The sequence below is a fragment of the Chinchilla lanigera genome, unplaced genomic scaffold (assembly GCF_000276665.1).
Source record: "Chinchilla lanigera isolate Chin_1 unplaced genomic scaffold, ChiLan1.0 scaffold00087, whole genome shotgun sequence".
NCBI lineage: Eukaryota > Metazoa > Chordata > Mammalia > Rodentia > Chinchillidae > Chinchilla > Chinchilla lanigera.
The window spans coordinates 9,340,589-9,357,611 of record NW_004955488.1 but is presented as its reverse complement, the minus strand read 5'-3'; the positions used below and the strand labels follow the sequence as shown (position 1 = coordinate 9,357,611).

The following is a 17,023-nucleotide window of genomic DNA, read 5'->3' as shown; positions in this document are numbered from 1 at the left end:
CTGTCTTGGTTACTTTTCTCTTGTTGCTGGGACAAAATACTTCATGCCCAAAATTAAGGAAGGAAATGTTTATTTTGCTTACAGTTTGTGGAGGTTTCAGTTCATACTTGGCAGGTTACAAGGCAGAGTGGCACATGGCAGAGGGCTACAGCTCATGGTGGCAGAACACAGCAAAAGCAACAAGCACACACATGGGAGGAATGACCCCAAGCAGCCTCTTCCTCTCCCTTACATATGCAAACTCTCTACCCCAAGGTGGGTGTAGCTCTCACACCCATAATCAATCAAACTCTAAAGGCCTGCCCCATGACTGCATGAGGCTTTGGGGGGACACACAGACACAAACCGTAACATAGCCACTTTCACATGTTGTAGCAGAGCTTTTGTGCCTTCCCAGCAGGCAGCTTGGGTGTCACTAACTGGAAGAAGATCATCAACATATTGGAGGAGGGTGCAGTGATATTCTGTACTGGGGAAACTACCGAGGTCACCCATGAGGGCTTCTCCAGAGAGGGTAAGGGAGGGCTGGGAATTTAGCTCAGCAGCACAGCGCCTGTCTGGCAAGTACAAGGTCGTGAGTTTGATTCCCGGTACCGGAAAAACAAAACAAAACAAAACAAAAAACCAAAAAACCAAAGAGGGTAAGGTGAGGTTTAGAATTCCTGGGGAAGCCGAGTCCAGGTCAGTTGACTTTTGAGTCCAGAACTGGGGTCTTCCCATTCAAAGGCAAAGGGGCTGGCTGACAGGAGCCAGTCGAAGGCAGAAGAAGGCATCCGTAGGTCCAGGCTGGTGCACCAGCAGGCTGTGGGTGTCAGAAGACTGAGGAGAGCATATGGGTTTGAGTTTTCAGGATGGAGGGCAGCTACAGCAGCACTGACAGCTCAAAGATCCTGAACCGAATGGTATTTCCCGCTGGGTTTCTTTACAGTCAGGAGAGGTGCGTTCCAGGGTGAAGGACAGTCTATGGGTGTTCCACAGTTCTAAAGCCTCTGGATGTGTGGTTGAATTTCTAGTCATCTTTCATGGCATGGGGTGCTGTTTGGTGCAGGTGGGGGTTGCCCCAGGATGGAGTTTCACAGTCAGAGGCAGGTAGTTGACGGCCGGCCCAGGTGGGGAGTCTTTAGCCCAAACTCAGGGAAAGAGAGTCTTGAGAATGTCTGGGTTAGTTTTATCTGTGTGTATCCGTCAATCATTGTTCTTCTTGGGGGACCATGACAGCAAGCAGGAAATGTGGTTGTGGAGCAGGGAGGGACAGAGTAGCCGACTGTCCCGGAGAGAAGGTGGTGGTGGTCTCTAAGGTAGATATGATGTCTCTTCCCAGGAGTGGGACTGGACACTCTGGCAAGTAAAGGAACTCATGTGTGCTTTGACATCCTCCCAGGCTCTAAGTTCACGCCTGGCAGAAGGGGCAAGAGGCAGGAGTCCCAGTTGCCCTGGTGATGGTAACCTTTTTTTTTTTTAAAGGAGCAGTACACCTTGGGTAACTACAGAGTGTTCTGTTCTACTGTCTACCAGCAAACTCATAGGTTGGCTCCCAATATGGATGTGGACCGTGAGCTCCCAGCGGCCCAGCTGAAGAAGGGAGTCCGGTCTGACCTAGTCTGAGCCCGTCAGACTGATGAAAGGATTGTCGTCTAATCCAGATTGGGGCCTTTGAGAATCCTTACCTTTTAGTCTGAGTGAGCATTTATTCTTTCACCGTCCATAGCCCTTACATCTTGCACACTGGTCTTTGGCCACAGGGTATGGTCGTCTACCAGACTGTGCCAATGAAGGCTGCATCTACCATCTGTAGATTTCCTGGGGCCCCGGGGTCCAAAGGAGTGTAGCCCCTGTGGGCTTCACAGAGCGTCTCATAAAAGTCTGACGGACTTTCATCAGGCTTCTGGGTAACAGCAACTTTTGACAGGTTGATGGGCTTTTTGCCCCTGCCTCTGACGCCTTTGAGAAGGGTTTGATGCTATCTCTGGATTGCTTTGTCTCCTGCTGGGGGTGTTGTGATCCCAGACGGGGTGACTTTTGGGAAAGGCTGTAGCAAACCGTCCATCAGGGTTGACAGTCCATGGGAGCACCTTTCCCTTTAATCAATTTTTTTTTTTTTTTTGCCTCATTCAAAGTGTGGTGATGCTTCCGTGTTGAAGTCCAGAGATGCTGACAGTCATCCTCAGTGGGCACTGGATGGCGATCTGACGGGGACAAGGGTGTCAGGCCAGCTGTAAAGCAAAGGGGGGCCTCTGTGGCTGAACACAATGACTGCTTCGCCTCTGTAGCTGGGGTGGACAGGCAGGTCAGCATGGTCTCAGTTGAACCGGGGGAGCGCTGGGAGCTGGTGAGTCCGGAACAGGACTGGCAGCTGGAAGTGGACGAGTCATGAGCGGAGGACGGGGGCTGGCTGGGGGAACTGTAGGAGCTGGCAGCAGCTGTAGCGGCCAGTAAGGAGTGCTACATCTGCCACGGAGGAACACTCAGGAAGGATGGGTAGCCGGGCGTGGTGGCGCACGCCTGTAATCCCAGCACTCGGGAGGCTGAGGCAGGAGGATCACTGCGAGTTCGAGGACAGCTGGGGCTACACATTGAGTTAAAAGCCCAGCTCGAACTACACAGCAAGACCAGCTCTCAAAAAAAAAAAAAAAAAAAAAAAAAAAAAAGAAAGCATTCAAGAAATAGCAGTTTACAATTCCATTTTACAGAATACAAAATTGACTTCTGTGTTTGACCTACATTTTCATAATATGAAAGAGGTGGAAGGAACCTAGGAAACACATTTTAAAAATACTATCTGGCAGTAAAATGATTTACCAGGGATTGCCTTTCTTTTACTTGAAGAGACTTTTCTCATCACGGGAGGGCATAACATTAAAGCACAGATTGCCAAAGTAACAGAGCGTGAGACTTGACTCAAGAAGGTAAGTTTGAGGTTGTGGCTTAAAAAAAATTACTATTACATTTTCTTACAAAAACTCCCAGCTTTTGGCAGCCAGGAGTATATTTGGTGCTCCAGAATCTAAGGTCTAATAAACCCTCTGGCTCAGATGGGAACTTGCAGCAATTAATCATAGTGATTACAGTTTCAACTGAGACGTTAAAACGTTCCAAAGTTGCAGAGAGTCACGGGCCGGCAGTCGCAGGCTAATCTAGAGCTCTAGGAATGAGAGAGTTTCAAAATCTTTAAAAAAATCTTCAGATAAGATGCTGTCACTTCTGGTTTATTTTCCCCTGAGTCTTTTCGGCGGTTACAGCCTGGGTGAAGTGTGTATTTTCAGGTGCTGTAGTTACAAGCCTTCCCATTTTGGAAACTGAGTTTTAAGGATTACCATTTATGAAGAACCTTTCTTGCTGTGCTTATTTTAGAAATTTGTAGCAGGACTATTTTTTTTTTAAATTTTTTTTTTTTTGTCTTTTTGAGACAGGTTCTTGCTATGCAGTTCAGGCTGGCCTTGAGCTCACTTTGTAGCCCAGGCTGGTCTTGAACTGGCAACCATCCTCCTGCCTCAGCCTCCCGAGTGCTGGGATTACCGGCGTGCACCACTGCGCCCGGCTCACAGAACTATGTTTTTAGTGTAATTACTTTATCTCAGATTGCTGGTGCTTGCTATGGAAAGTAATATTTCATTGATTGTCTTCTTCTGATCATATCAAATTGAATATGAAAACAACACTTTAAAAGCCTCAAATTGTTCATTGTTTTTCAGGTACACATACGGGAAGCCAGTCAAAGGAGATGTAACAGTTACATTTTTACCTCTATCAGTTTGGGGAGAGAAGAAAAATATTACAAAAACATTTAAGGTAACTTTGGCAGATACTTTTAAACTTGCAATGGGGAAAATTCAAGTGTATTTTTTTAGGAGTAAGGTTTTGTACTGAATTGATAAAAACTGAATGGAAGAAAATCAAGAGTTTTGCGGAATTGGATGAGGTAGAATTTACCCACTTAGAATGATTAACATGGAGACAGAGATGTCATAGGACTAGGACTTACGGTAGTTTTGCTTCTAGAATTTGAATTGCTGAAGTGAAAAATAAAATTGAACTTTTGAACAAAACAGATAAATGGATCTGCAAACTTCTCTTTTAATGATGAAGAAATGAAAAAGGTAATGGATTTTTCAGTTGGGCATTCTGAGCACATGGATCTGTCCACCCCGGGACCAGTAGAAATTCTAGCTACAGTGACAGAATCACTTACAGGTTTGTAGACCTTACAGTGAGAGGTAAAGCTGTTTGTGTGCTGCGTCCTGCCATCTCTCCTGCTACTGCTGGTGCTTTTCGTTTGGCGGCATTTGCTGCCTTTGTAAAGATGCCATTTAATGTTGACATCGCCATGAATATTAATTCCTCTAATTTGTAGGATGTTTTCCTAAAAAAAGTGCAACGAATTTTCTATGAAAGCCTATACTTCAATCACACATGATAGCTATTTGTAATTCTTTTTTTTCATCTTTTTGAGACAGGGTCTTGCAATGTAGTTCAGGCTGGCCTTGAGCTCACTTTGTAGCCCAGGTTGGCCTAGAACTCTCAGGGATCCTCCTGCCTCAGCCTCCCGAGTGCTGAGATTACAGGCGTCCGCCACCACGCCCGGCTTTTTTTCTGTTTCTATTCTTTTCTCACCACAAACCACGTAGAAAGGCCTAGGTTTTCGTTGGCTGTCTTCTTTCTTATATAATCACTTAACGTAGTCTGAAGTCTCATCTGCTCCTTTTTTTCAGTACTGATGATTGAACTGAAAGAGTGAACTGAGCTATGTGCCTAGACCTTTGTATTTTCAGCCTGGGTCTTGCTAAGTTGTTCAGGCTGCCCTCATACTTGGAATCTGCTTGCCTTAGCCTATCCAGTGTGTGCCACCATGCCTGGCTGGTGTTCTCTCTCTCTTTCTTTTTTTGTCTTTTTGAGACAGGGTCTCACTATGCAGTTCAGGTTGGCCTTGAGCTCACTTTCTCACAAGGATCCCCCTGCCTCAGCCTCCCGAATGCTGGGATCACAGGCGTGCACCACCAGGCCCAGCCAGTTTTCTCTTATAATAAGAAAACAAAAGTTAATTATTTGGACTTTTCCGTTACTGTGTCAGCAGCTTTAACCAACTACTAAAAGAGCAACAGGGTATTCTGTCAGTTGTTCTCCTGTGCTGGAACAAACATCACTGAGGGAAGCCGGCAGTTGTGGTGCTACAGGAGCTGCAGGGAACGCAGTAGAAATGTGTGGTTCTCTTAGTGTCAAAGCCGTTACGGAAACGAGGCTTATGTGCCTGAGACCTTAAACCCCTCTGGCTTGGAGAGATTTGCTGGATGAAGGTTGTCAGTGTATAGTTAGTTTCTGTATGAGGCGACAGGTCTTGAGAACGAGGGGCGGTGGCTGAAAAGAAAAACGAGAGACAAAGTTATGGGGTGGGGGAGCACAGCCTCTAGGACTGAAGCCTCTATTACAGTTTTCTTTAGCCTCTTATTGGGACACAAACAAAAAGCAGCAACCGGGGACATGGGAGGAATCATGAACAAGATTAGCACAGCTTAATTACCACAGGAACTCGACTTTGACTTGGCCAGCCATCATGCCATCATTCCCCAAGACGTATCTCAGCAGAGCATCTAGGGCTGTCCTAGCAGCTTTCCACAGGGACACAGGTCCTGCTTTCATTTCCTCTTACACTAATGCTTTCGCTAGACTTCCTCCAGAAACAGTCGTATGGCTTGCTCAGGCTCAGAGTCCCACGTAGGTAATGCATTGAAAGGTAAACTATGGAATGTTCTTCTGTACGGAAGATCTTGGTGAAACATTACTTTTGTATTCTAAATTGTGCAATTCCCCAAATAGCCGTCTCAAGAAATGCCAGCGCCAATGTGTTTTTCAAGCAACACGATTACATCATTGAATTTTTCAATTATGCCGCCGTCTTGAAGCCAACTCTCAACTTCACAGCCACTGTAAGTTATTGCATTTATTATTGGTCCATATTGCCCCAGTTCACTTACTAAGACAAAATGGAAAATAGTATTTTCAGTGCTTTTCTAAAAATTTTAAGTCAAAAAGTAAATAGATTACCTTTTGTCTTTAGGGGTGTGAGGTGTAGAGAATTGTTTTCAAGTGACCTTTGTCTAGTTTTTGTTAGGTTTGGCACCAGATAGAGCAAGAGACGGAGACAGATAAAACAACCTTTATTGCTGGCACGGGAAGGCTGCAGGAGACTGCAAGGACCCTTGGAAGAGGGAGCTGGGGGTGGGTTTTAGTAGACGGGACTAGAGGTAGAGTTAATATGGGCAGGCTATGTGTCGTATCTCAAAGGGATTTGTAGTTAGTTGGTGCATGCAGAAAAGGGAGTAGAAAGTTTATCTTGGGGTCTGAAGAAGAACAAAGAAGTGTGTGTCCTGGCCAGCGCCATTTTTGGGATTCTGGATGTCTATCAGTTTTCCTACAAACGTTGTTCCTAATGATAATAAAAATATTTTAGTGTACATTTATTTAAACAGCGATTTGTTAGATGTGGATTGGTACGCAGAATTTTTTGTTAATTGAAGGAGTTGGGTGGTGGTCAAAACTTTGAATTAAAATTTGGGTTTTATGACTAATTTTAGTCTTAGCAAATACGTAAGGGTAAAAATTATCAACACATCTACTTTCTTCCCCTCAAGCATGTTGGATTAACATTTAGTACTTGGGTGAATTTTGGCCAGGTGGAAGGCCTGAGCTTATGGACTGAGAAGGACTGAGTCTTGATCCAGGAGTTATGGTTTTGGTGGTGAGGATAAAAAAGTATTTGCAGAACTGTAACTGTCATGAATTCATTTCTATAGGTATTTAAAACAGTTTTTTTTTGCAAAGGAGTAGATGGTAAACATTTCCATCTTTAGAGGCCATGTTCTCTGTTGCCATGACCCCGCTTTGTCATGGTAGCGTGTAAGTAGCCATGACAAATGTGTAGATAAATGAAAATGGCTATGTTCCAATAAAACTTTATTTACAAAAACATTGGGTTGGCAGGCTTACTTGCTGTAGCTGGCTGATCTTTGATTTAATGAAAGAAAGGGGCCACTTCTTATGGAATGTGCAAAGAGAAATTTTAAGTCGTTCTCTACTTCGGTGATCTTGATTTACACAGGCTGCCAAGAGTCATTTCCTGATGAGTAGAGTCAAACAATGGGAGTTCAATGAGGGAGAGTTGATTCTTGGATAGAGAGGGGGATTACTACAGAAGAGGAAGCTCTGAAGTGTTTGTGTGAAGATTGGTAGGGTTTAAATATTTGGGCGTGGGGTTAGGAGATGGGGAGTAAAGTGAGCTGGGACCGGAAGCGAGTGCTCGGGTAGGCAAGCTCAGGTTCTGCTAAGATGACGGTAACCGGACAGTTGTTGTGGCCGCTGAGGGCTGGTGCTGGGGAGTGATCCATCCGGAGGTGAAGCTTGGAGAGGTGTAGAGGACCCTAAACTCCCCACAAAGGGGTCTGAACTTTATGCTCTGTGCGGGGAGAAACGCAGAAGCCTTGTGAACATGGGAGGAATATGCTGTTTGGGAAAGATTGATCGCAAGAGGGAGGGTAGCAGCCGCGGGGCCATGAGGCACGGGCAGCCTTGAGGTGATGGCTGTGTGCATGGAGAGGAGGGAGTGAGATATACGGGTAGTGTAGGAAAAGGGAGGGAAAATTCACAGAGAGAGAGAGAGGTAGAACTATGAGGTTACCAGAGACGGGAGCGGCAGATGGTTGTTTAGTGTTAGGTGTGCAGACTTTGAGGTGCTTGGGCATCCATGGAAATTTTTCCTGCACAGTTGCAGGCATTGGGTCTGCACTCCAGAGTGAGGTAAGGACGGAGATTTTGGCTCTGGGGTATAATTGCAAAGAGATAAACGAAGTCATGGGAATGACAAGAGAGAAAAGGAAGAGAGAAAAGTGGAGAACTGCTTCTTTGACCTTGACAGTTTCCTACATTCAAAGAGAGTGAAGAAGAACCACAAAGGACACCGAGAAGGTGCGGGGGGGAGGTGTGAGTGTAGGGTGTCATGATGGGCCACGGAAGCGAGGAAGCTGCGCTATTAAGAAGGCGGTGATTGTGGCTCTGGGGCCCCCTGGCGAGGACCACTGACGGTGGACATCAGAATGCTGCTGGGAATTGCTGAGGGTGATTTCACGGGAGTAGTGCGATGGAAACTGGATTCAGCCGAGCTTAAACCCACTGCTTGTTACTTGTTTTTAAAACACCCTCTTTTGGCAATCAGGTGAAGGTTACCCGTTCTGATGGCAGCCAACTGAATGAGGAAGAAAGAAGGAATAATGTCATCATAGCAGCGATACAGAGAAACAAGACCAATCTCTGGAGCAGGTGGAACAGTGAAAACGAAGGAATGGCAGTGTCTCATGTCACAAATCACACTGTCCCCCCGGATGGAGTCTTTAAGATTGAGTTCCCAATCCTGGACAGTACCAGGCAGCTACAAGTGAAGGTGCCGCCTGTTACTCACGTCGCGTTCCGCCACCCCACCCTTGCAGTTGTGCCAGGCGTTCAGCCTGTCAGAGCTCCGTGTGGAGCAAGTGCAGATGTGTTTTCATTTTTTAAAAATGGGAGAGAGCGTTAGAAGGAATTTAACGACAGTGGTGGGAATGCTTCCTTGTCCGTTCGTTCTGGAGAGCACAATAAAATACAGCAGTGTGAAGGCAGAGCAGAGAGGCTCCTGAAACCCTCGTCTAGGTTGGTTTCTTGTCCCGGCCTGTGGGTACAGTCAACGTGAACCCTAGAGGGGGAGTGGGGATTATAAAGGGACAAGAGACACGAAGAATGGAGACAAGACAGTGCTCTGATCAAGTCTCGTTTATTAGCGGGAAGTGTTGTGCTTATATACGGCACGGAGAAACGCGCAAGTTCTAAGGCGGGAATAACCAAATAACCCGACAAAGGCGGGAGTAACTAGGTAACGGTGGGTAGTCCTAGTTCTTGAGGCGGGAGTAGCTAGACAACGGTAGGCAGTCCTGACTTAAAGGGAAAGGCGCGTAAGACAGCTACTAATATACAATGGAGGTCAGTCTCAGTCTCCTACAGTTTCTCAGTCATTGGCGATTTTATTCTGACTGGAGCTGAGAGGCAAGAGGAACTAGGTATCTTTTTACACCCTTTTGAGCTGCCTTTCCTAGAGTGGCTCATCTGAGAAGCTTAACCTTTCATGCACCCTGTCCTTTGGACATTCAGCCCTGCCCTAGTCAGGGCCTGGCTAAGCATGCTGTGTACAGGGGTAGCCTCGGATTTATTTATTTTTTTTTGTGCAGGGCCTTGGATATGCTAAGCAAGTGCTCTGACACTAAGCTGCATCCCCTAAGCCTTTTTATTTAACTTTTCTGCTGTTTTATTTTGAGACAGTGTAACTGTGCTGCTCAGTTCCCCAGGCAGGGTTGAGCTTGTGATTCTCCTGCTCTGCCTCTTGAGCATTTTGAGCTATGGGACTACGCAGCTGCGGCCAGCTGCACAGCTGCGTCTAGCTTGGTTTCCACTCGGAATCTTGGTGGATCCAGTGGAGGTGGTTTGATTTCTCGCCTTTATCTGAGCTGCCTATCATAGAGAGACGGGAAGCCTCTTTGCTGAAGTGTTTATTTTTTTCCTTTGTTTTTCTTTTGGTACTGTGACTCGAACTCACGAAATTGTGCTTGCCAGGCAGGTGCTGTGCTGCTGAGCTAAATCTCCAGCCCCTGAAGTGTTTCTTTCTTTCTTTCTTTTTTTTTTTTGGTCTTTTTGAGACAGGGTCTCGCTATGCAGTTCAGGCTGGCCTTGAGCTCACCTTGTAGCCCAGGCTGGTCTTGAACTCACAGCGATCCTCCTGTCTCAGCTTCCTGAGTGCTGGGATTACAAGTGTTTCTTGATAAAATGCCCTTGCTTCTGATGTGCACTGGGGTGGTGCTTTTTCCCTGTAGGTTATGATGGTGAAGACCTTGTCTCATGTTTTTAAACAACTAGATTCCTTACAAGATAAGGTATAAAAGGATGAAGAACCAGGGTTGGGCAAATGTAAACGTGGGAAAAAAAGTGAATTTGGCTTTCGGTAACTGCTCATCAGGTTACTGAAAGGTTTCCTCAAAGTCGAGGCTGGGAATTTATCGCTGTCTTCCTTTTGTCACAGGCCTCTTTTCTTGATAGTGAAGGTAGCATGGAAGTCCACGGCATGTTCACATCCCCTAGTAGGACATACATCCAGCTAAAGACAAGAGATGAAAATATAAAGGTAACGCTTACCGCTGTCTTGATAACTGCGATGTGATGGCACTCTCAGTGTAATTAATATGCGCATGTTAATTAAGATTCGTTGCTTTTTTAGGTTGGATCCCCTTTTGAGTTGGTGGTTAGTGGCAACAAGCAACTGAAGGAATTTAGCTATATGGTAATCTCTTCTAGAATTTAAATTTACAGTCTATTACAGAATCATCTTAAGTGATGTCTAACTTATGTCTGTGTTAAACTTACTTTTTTGATTTTAGCCTGTCCTTATACTGCAATAAAATATCTTTTTTTTTTTTACTTGTATTTGCATTTCTAGTTAAAAATAGGTAATTCCCATCGGGTTAAATAACTCTTAGTTATTGTGGGCTGATCAGACCCGCAATCTCCCAAGCGAGTGGATGGCGAAGGCTTAAATAAATGAGACAATGGAAATTTCTGGGCTTCAAGAGGGTCTCCCTCTCTTACAGCTTTGATATTCTCTGAGTTTAGCCAAAGACTTCTCTGGGCAGCCCGTATTTATTAGGTTTTCAGACAAAGGAGGAGGATACTCAAGAAAATGTGGGAATCTGGCAGGACCTTGGGAGAATTTTCCCAAGTAGTAAATTATGTCAATCAGGAGAGCTACCCTATCTTTAGGTTGGCATTTATTGTAGGAGTGTGGGGCCTGCAGCTGCAGTCTCCTCTTAGTTAATTGGGGTTGGAGCCAGATGTCCTCAGCTGTGGCCTTTTCTTGTCCTTTGAGGCATCACAGTTTCACAATCCTCAGGTGACCAGGGACTCACAGAGGTTCACTTACTATGAGACCTCTGCCCATCTCTAGACCAGGGGCCTAAGCTTCAGACAACTCACAAGTAAACACAGAAAGCCAATTGGTTAATATTAAATCCTGCTCAGAGCCACTTTGTAGTGGTTCCCCGACAAATTACATTTGCATTATGCTTAAAATTTAAATTTCTATTAAATGAGCAACATCCTTTCATTGTGTGGAAAATTAGACAATATGAGGAAAAAATAATTGTCACCATGGCCTTGTAATTTTGCTAATCCAGCTGCCTTAGTGGAGTCCTGTATTCCTCCCAGTCAAACACAGATCCCTTCCCAACACAAAGCAGCAATAAATACTTGAGGGGATGTGGTGGTTAAATCTCAAGTGTCTGAAATGTCCCTCGGAAGTCTCATGTTTTAGAAGGTGGGGGCTGGTTGGAAGTGATCACTGGAGGGAGGTGTGACCTGGCAGAGTGGATCCTTGTCCTTGGTTCTTCCCTCTGCTTTCTGGCTGCCATGGATCGGCAGCTGTGCTCCACTCTGCCTTTCCACCATGCCCTTTCCGATTTAGAGCCAGCCAACCATAGACTGAACCATGAGCCAAAGTAACCCTCTCCTTGATAATTTCCTACCACTTTGTCTGTAATTTGGTAAGCCCCCCCTATTATTATGTTATCCTTCTTTTACTCTTTAAAATAAAATAAAAAAATAAGAATAAAAAAATAAAAAAAAGGCTTTGAATTGCTTTAAGTCAAGAAGCTGGGTATATGCTTAAAAGTATGACAAATGAGGTGGAGATGGACATACAAAGAATTAATGTGTTATGTACACACACTAGCTCCCCACAATGAATGTAATCATTATGTACTGCAAATGTGTACTAATAAACACATATGATAAATGTAACTTCAGTGGAGATCTTACTAGCTTTAGCAAAAAAGAAATTAAACTCATCTAGTATTTTTTTTCAGGTGGTATCCAGGGGACAATTGGTGGCTGTAGGCAAACAAAATTCGACAACCTTCTCATTAACACCAGAAAGTTCTTGGGCTCCAAAGGCCTGTATAATTGTGTATTATATTGAAAATGATGGAGAAATTATAAATGATGTTCTAAAAATTCCTGTTCAGCTCGTTTTTAAAAATGAGGTAAGATTTAAAGTGATAATATTTAAAAGGAAACTTAATAGTGCATTCTAAGAAATGTAGTATTTTGTTACAAAAGGATCATTAAATCAAATTGTTTGAAAATTTATTATATTCCCCTCTAGAGCTATGGACAAAGGATAAAACTCATCATATTTAGTTGCTGCAATTGTATTTTCTTTTCTTTTTTTTTTTTTTTCCAGTACTGGGAATCGAACTCACGACCTTGTGCTTGCCAGGCAGGCACTGTGCCGCTGAGCTAAATCCCCAGCTCCTGCAAATGTATTTTCACATGCAGAATTATTGGAACCTTTGGGTCTCAACTGGAAGATACGGTTCATGGTGTTAAGATTTAATGCAAATCCACGAAGCCCTTTCAGGACTTTTCATAGCGTTAGCCAGTATTGGTTTGGTGTGGGATGCAGAGCCAGGCTGGGACTTGTGTGGTGTTACCCCGGCCGGAGAGTGAGCAGACAGGTGTGGGAGGGAGGGAGCCGGTCTGAGAGGATGTGAGGGATCAGGGCTGGCACAGTGTATCTGTTTCTTCTGCTGGAAGCTAACTGGGACAAGTTTCAGTGAGCTTGGTTGCCTTGTGTGTGAGGAGTTGTACGGAGTCTGGTCTCCAAACACACCGGGGCTTCTCGTAGTCTTAAGTAACCAGCTTGTGAAGGAGACTGCCCTAGACCTCCAGCCAGAAAGAATGTTACTGACTTGTCTGATGTATACCAGAGTGAATCACTGAATTCATTAAAATTTGTGACCTTTCAGGGTCTCTTAGGTAACATAATCATTGTTTTAAAATAGTGATTTGTGGAGTATAGTTCTTCTAGTATTCATTTTTAAACCCTATAACACTAGTTTGTTAAAATGTGATGTAGTATCAGCTAGCTACACTTTCTTTTGTTGAGAATTTTTAATCCTATTTTCTTTCAAAGTGCTGGAGATCCGATCCAGGACCTTGTATATGCTCAGCCAGTGCCCTGCCACTGAGCTGGCCCCCAGCCCTTATTAACCCTAACTTTTTCCAAATACTATAATATAAACTTCTTTTCCTTTTTTTTTTTTTTTTGTACTGGGAATCAAACTCACAACCTTGTGCTTGCCAGGCAGGTGCTATGCCACTGAGCTGTATCCCAGGCCCTATAATAGAAACTTCTATTTTTTGTTTTATGAAAAGGTTTTTTTTTTTTAAAGAAGAGGATATTATATTTTGTTAGTTCCAGAGCTTGTAGTTTTGGACTTGTAGTGATCATAAAATCACCTGGTGAAGGTGAATTTTAAAAAAGGAGTCCTGGGGGCTTCAGCAAGGCGACATCTCTCAGACTGAGACCAGGCTGTCGAGGAGCAGTGTATAAGATCAGCGACATTGAAAAATCAGAGGGCATCTCTAGTGTCTTTTCAAGAAATTTCTTAGATATAGGGGATAAGAAATTGTTTTAATTGTTTGTAAAGATATATCTTCATATTTTTGGATCCCAATTATGACATTTACAGAGAAACTGCATACATGGAAACGCAATGTGTTTAAGCAAGAGAAAATTAGTGAACCTTTATTGGTGTCCGATAAGGACTCTGGAATAAATGAATGAGCTATAGGAGGGGCAGCAGCTGTAGGTTTAGGAATCCTCCACACAGAGGCGTGCGTTGGAGCCTCCGGGTGCAGAGACGCAGCGAGACCAGCTTGGTCTAAGGCTGTGTCCCCCACATGCTGCTCCCTGTCCTGCTCCCCACTGTCCGTGAAGGGTGCAGGTGATGAACGCAGACCAGATACCGGGGCTTGGGAGGTGCTTGAGAGAAAAATTAGGTGGAACAAGGTAAGCAAGAGAGAAGGCTTTATTGAAGCCTGTGCAACAGAGAAGAGTGAATTAAGTCCTTTGAAACAAAAGGCAGGAGAGCTTTAAAGCATGGGCTAGGATCATACACAAGCGCTGCGGGGGTGACGGGGAAGCAGCGCACTGTGCCGGGCATCCCGTGCCTGCTAACTAACTGTGCGGGCTTCTGCTTCCCGTTGGGGCTGAAAAAATGCTACGCTCCTTCCTGGGTGATGGCACATCCGGCGCATGGCTCCCGGGTGCTTGAGCGAAGCGCTCCTGGGTTGTAGAACTGGCAGGCAAGAGGCTGGGCAAGATTGACGTCTGAATGGAGCAGAGAAAGACGCTGCAGTTGAAAGTTTCCTAAAGCAAATCCTCTGGGAGAAGGGAGATTGGGCTAGGAAGGAGGAAGCTGCTTCAGGCGTGGTCAGGTTGAGGGCAGTGTCCATCCACCTTGGTCAGGCGGTGCAGTCTCAGGAGGGCGTGCTGTTAAGATGGGCTGGAGGGAATGAGAGACCCAGGGGAAGGGCCCATGGTAAACCTTTGGTTCCAGCGGTGTTGAGCGCCGGTCTGTATGATGTACTATTGGGGCCGTGCTTGGAAGAGTCTGGTGACAAAGGAACCATGGGAGCTCAGATTGCGGGCCCACTCCCTCCTGAACACAGCCCGGACCCCCCCGCCCCTCCCAGCCAGGTCATCCTGAGAGCCCTCTGGCCCCTGCCGCTTTCATCCTCAGCCCAAATCAACGTGGAGGCAACTGTGCCTTCTTTATCCAGGCACGTGGGACATTATTATCCCCTCCCCCTCTGGCCGGGCTGGGGGTGGGAGGGGAGAGGAAAGAACACAGCCGGAAGTGCAGGGTGCTTTACGTTTGTAGCACCCACCGGAAGCAGTCCAGGGCTTGCAGATGCTGGGGCGTGCGGGTACTTTATCCCCTTCCTTGAGAGGCTGTGAGTGGTTTCAGAATAACCACCGGGCCAGGGCAAATGTGTACTCTTCCTTAGATTTTGAGTTATTGATCTGCTGTTGGTAAGATATGTAAACACTGCTTTTAAAACATGAAGTCAACTGATCATACTCTCTCCCTTTGCTAGATAAAGCTCTTTTGGAGTAAACCTAAGGCTGAGCCCTCGGAGAAAGTCTCTCTGAGGATCTCTGTAACGCAGCCTGACTCCATAGTTGGGATTGCAGCCGTTGACAAAAGTGTGAATCTGATGCATCGCTCAAATGATATTACAATGGAAAATGTGAGTTTGTTTTTTTCATTACAGAGATAAATGTTAGAAGAGGGAAGTGCGATTGCATTTGTTTAAGTGTATAAAGGAAACTCACTAGTTTCTGTGCATTTATAAGCCCCTAATCAGGAAAGCCTCCAAATGAAAAGGAATCTGTGTACAGGTGCTGTCTTGGAAAGAAGCTTCTGTGGTTAGGTTGTGGCTTTTCTGCCTCACAGAAGAAAAACCACCTTGGGTTAAACAGCAGGACTGATCTCTGCAGAGCAATTCTATACCATTGAGTTTATTCTGAATAATAATGTAAAATCTCTAAAAGGGTAATTTATAAATATTCTGATGCAAAAAAGGTGAACATTTGAGATGACATACATTAATTAGCTTGACTTAATCACTTTTTAAAATTTTATTTTATTTTTTGGACTTAATCATTTTTTAAAAGTTAAGTTTATTAATATATTTTAGATACACATAATGATCACTTTCATCATAAGGAATTTGTACCTGTACATGATACATCTTTAAAATTTTTTTTTTTATTTTAGAGAGAATAATAAAAAAAGAACAACTGGGCATGGTGGTGCATGCCTGTAATCCCAGCACTTGGGAGGCTGAGGCAGGAGGATTGTTGTGAGTTTGAGACCAGCCTGGGCTACAACATAAGCTCAAGGCCAGCCAGAACTGTGTAGCGATACCCTGTCTCAAAAAGACAAAAAAAAAAAAAAAAAAGAAGAAGAAGAACAATAGCAAAATACCAACAACATAGACAAAAGCAAAACAAAGCAAAAACAATAAAAACAATACAGGGAGGGGCTGGGGGTTTAGCTCAGCAGCACAGTGCATGCCTGGCAAGTGCAAGGTCGTGAGTTCTATTCACGGTACCGAAAGAAAAAACAACAACAAAAACCCCAAAAACCAAATAACACCAACAACAGCAACAAAGAAAACTACAGGGTTTCAGAACAAAATGATAGGAATTAACAGTGGTTGTTATATTACATATTGTTATTGTCAACAAAGTTACTCAGATTACCAGGTGTAAGAACGGAAGATTGTTCAAATCATTAAAGAGAATAAACATAGGTGTACATATATCGCTGTGGTATGATGCTTTTTTTTTGTACCAGGAATCAAACTCAGGACCTTGCATTTACCAGGCAGGTGCTTGTGCTGCTGAGCTATATCCCTGGCCCACTATGATGCTTTTTAATTCTTTCCAGAAGATACCAAGAAGGAGAATAGCTGGGTCAAATGAGACCTCTAGTCCTAGTGTTTTGAGGAATCTCCACACTTACCTCCATAGTGGTTGCCCCAGTCTACACTCCCAACAGTGGAGAAGGGTTCCTTTTTCCCCACAGCCTCTCCAGCATTTGTTGTTGGTTGATTTCTTGATAATAGCCATTCTTTTTGGAGTGAGATGGACTCTCAGTGTTATTTTACTTTGCATCCCTCAGCCACCTTATCTTTGTTTTTTTTTTTTATTTTAAAGAGAATAATGAATAATAAAAAATTAGAAATGATACAGAATTTCATTAAACAAGGTGATAGGAATTCAACAATGGTTGTTATATCACATTTTGTTGTCTTCAAATTAGTTGTTCAGATTACCAGATATAAGCATGCAAAATTGGTAAACAAAAATTAAAAAGAAAAAAAAATTTATGCATTGAGTGTTCCTTTCAATAGAGCAGTAGAAAGCAGCAGTACAATTATCCCAGCTATCCTGTGTGTATACATACATATTTTTTTCCATTCCTTCTTTCTTTCTTTTCTCCTTTCTCTCATCCTAGTTGTTCTTTCTCTTTGAGCAGTTTCTTTCCCTTTCACAGTACCTATTGTACCTTTCAGATTTTATTTATTCTTTCAGGTTCTTTTTTTTTTT

The 17,023-nt window shown here is 44.1% G+C and overlaps 1 protein-coding gene across 1 annotated transcript in view; it reads left to right on the top strand.

Annotated features, from left to right (window-relative positions):
• Positions 1-17,023, top strand: part of Cd109 (CD109 molecule) — a gene marked incomplete at its 5' end in the record, with an annotated part of 96,948 nt that overhangs the window by 20,743 nt on the left and 59,182 nt on the right. The window contains 8 exon segments of the mRNA XM_013504426.1: positions 3,693-3,789; positions 4,050-4,191; positions 5,812-5,921; positions 8,204-8,428; positions 10,091-10,192; positions 10,286-10,348; positions 11,925-12,101; positions 15,004-15,156. Of these exon segments, the coding sequence (XP_013359880.1) occupies positions 3,693-3,789; positions 4,050-4,191; positions 5,812-5,921; positions 8,204-8,428; positions 10,091-10,192; positions 10,286-10,348; positions 11,925-12,101; positions 15,004-15,156 (1,069 nt within the window).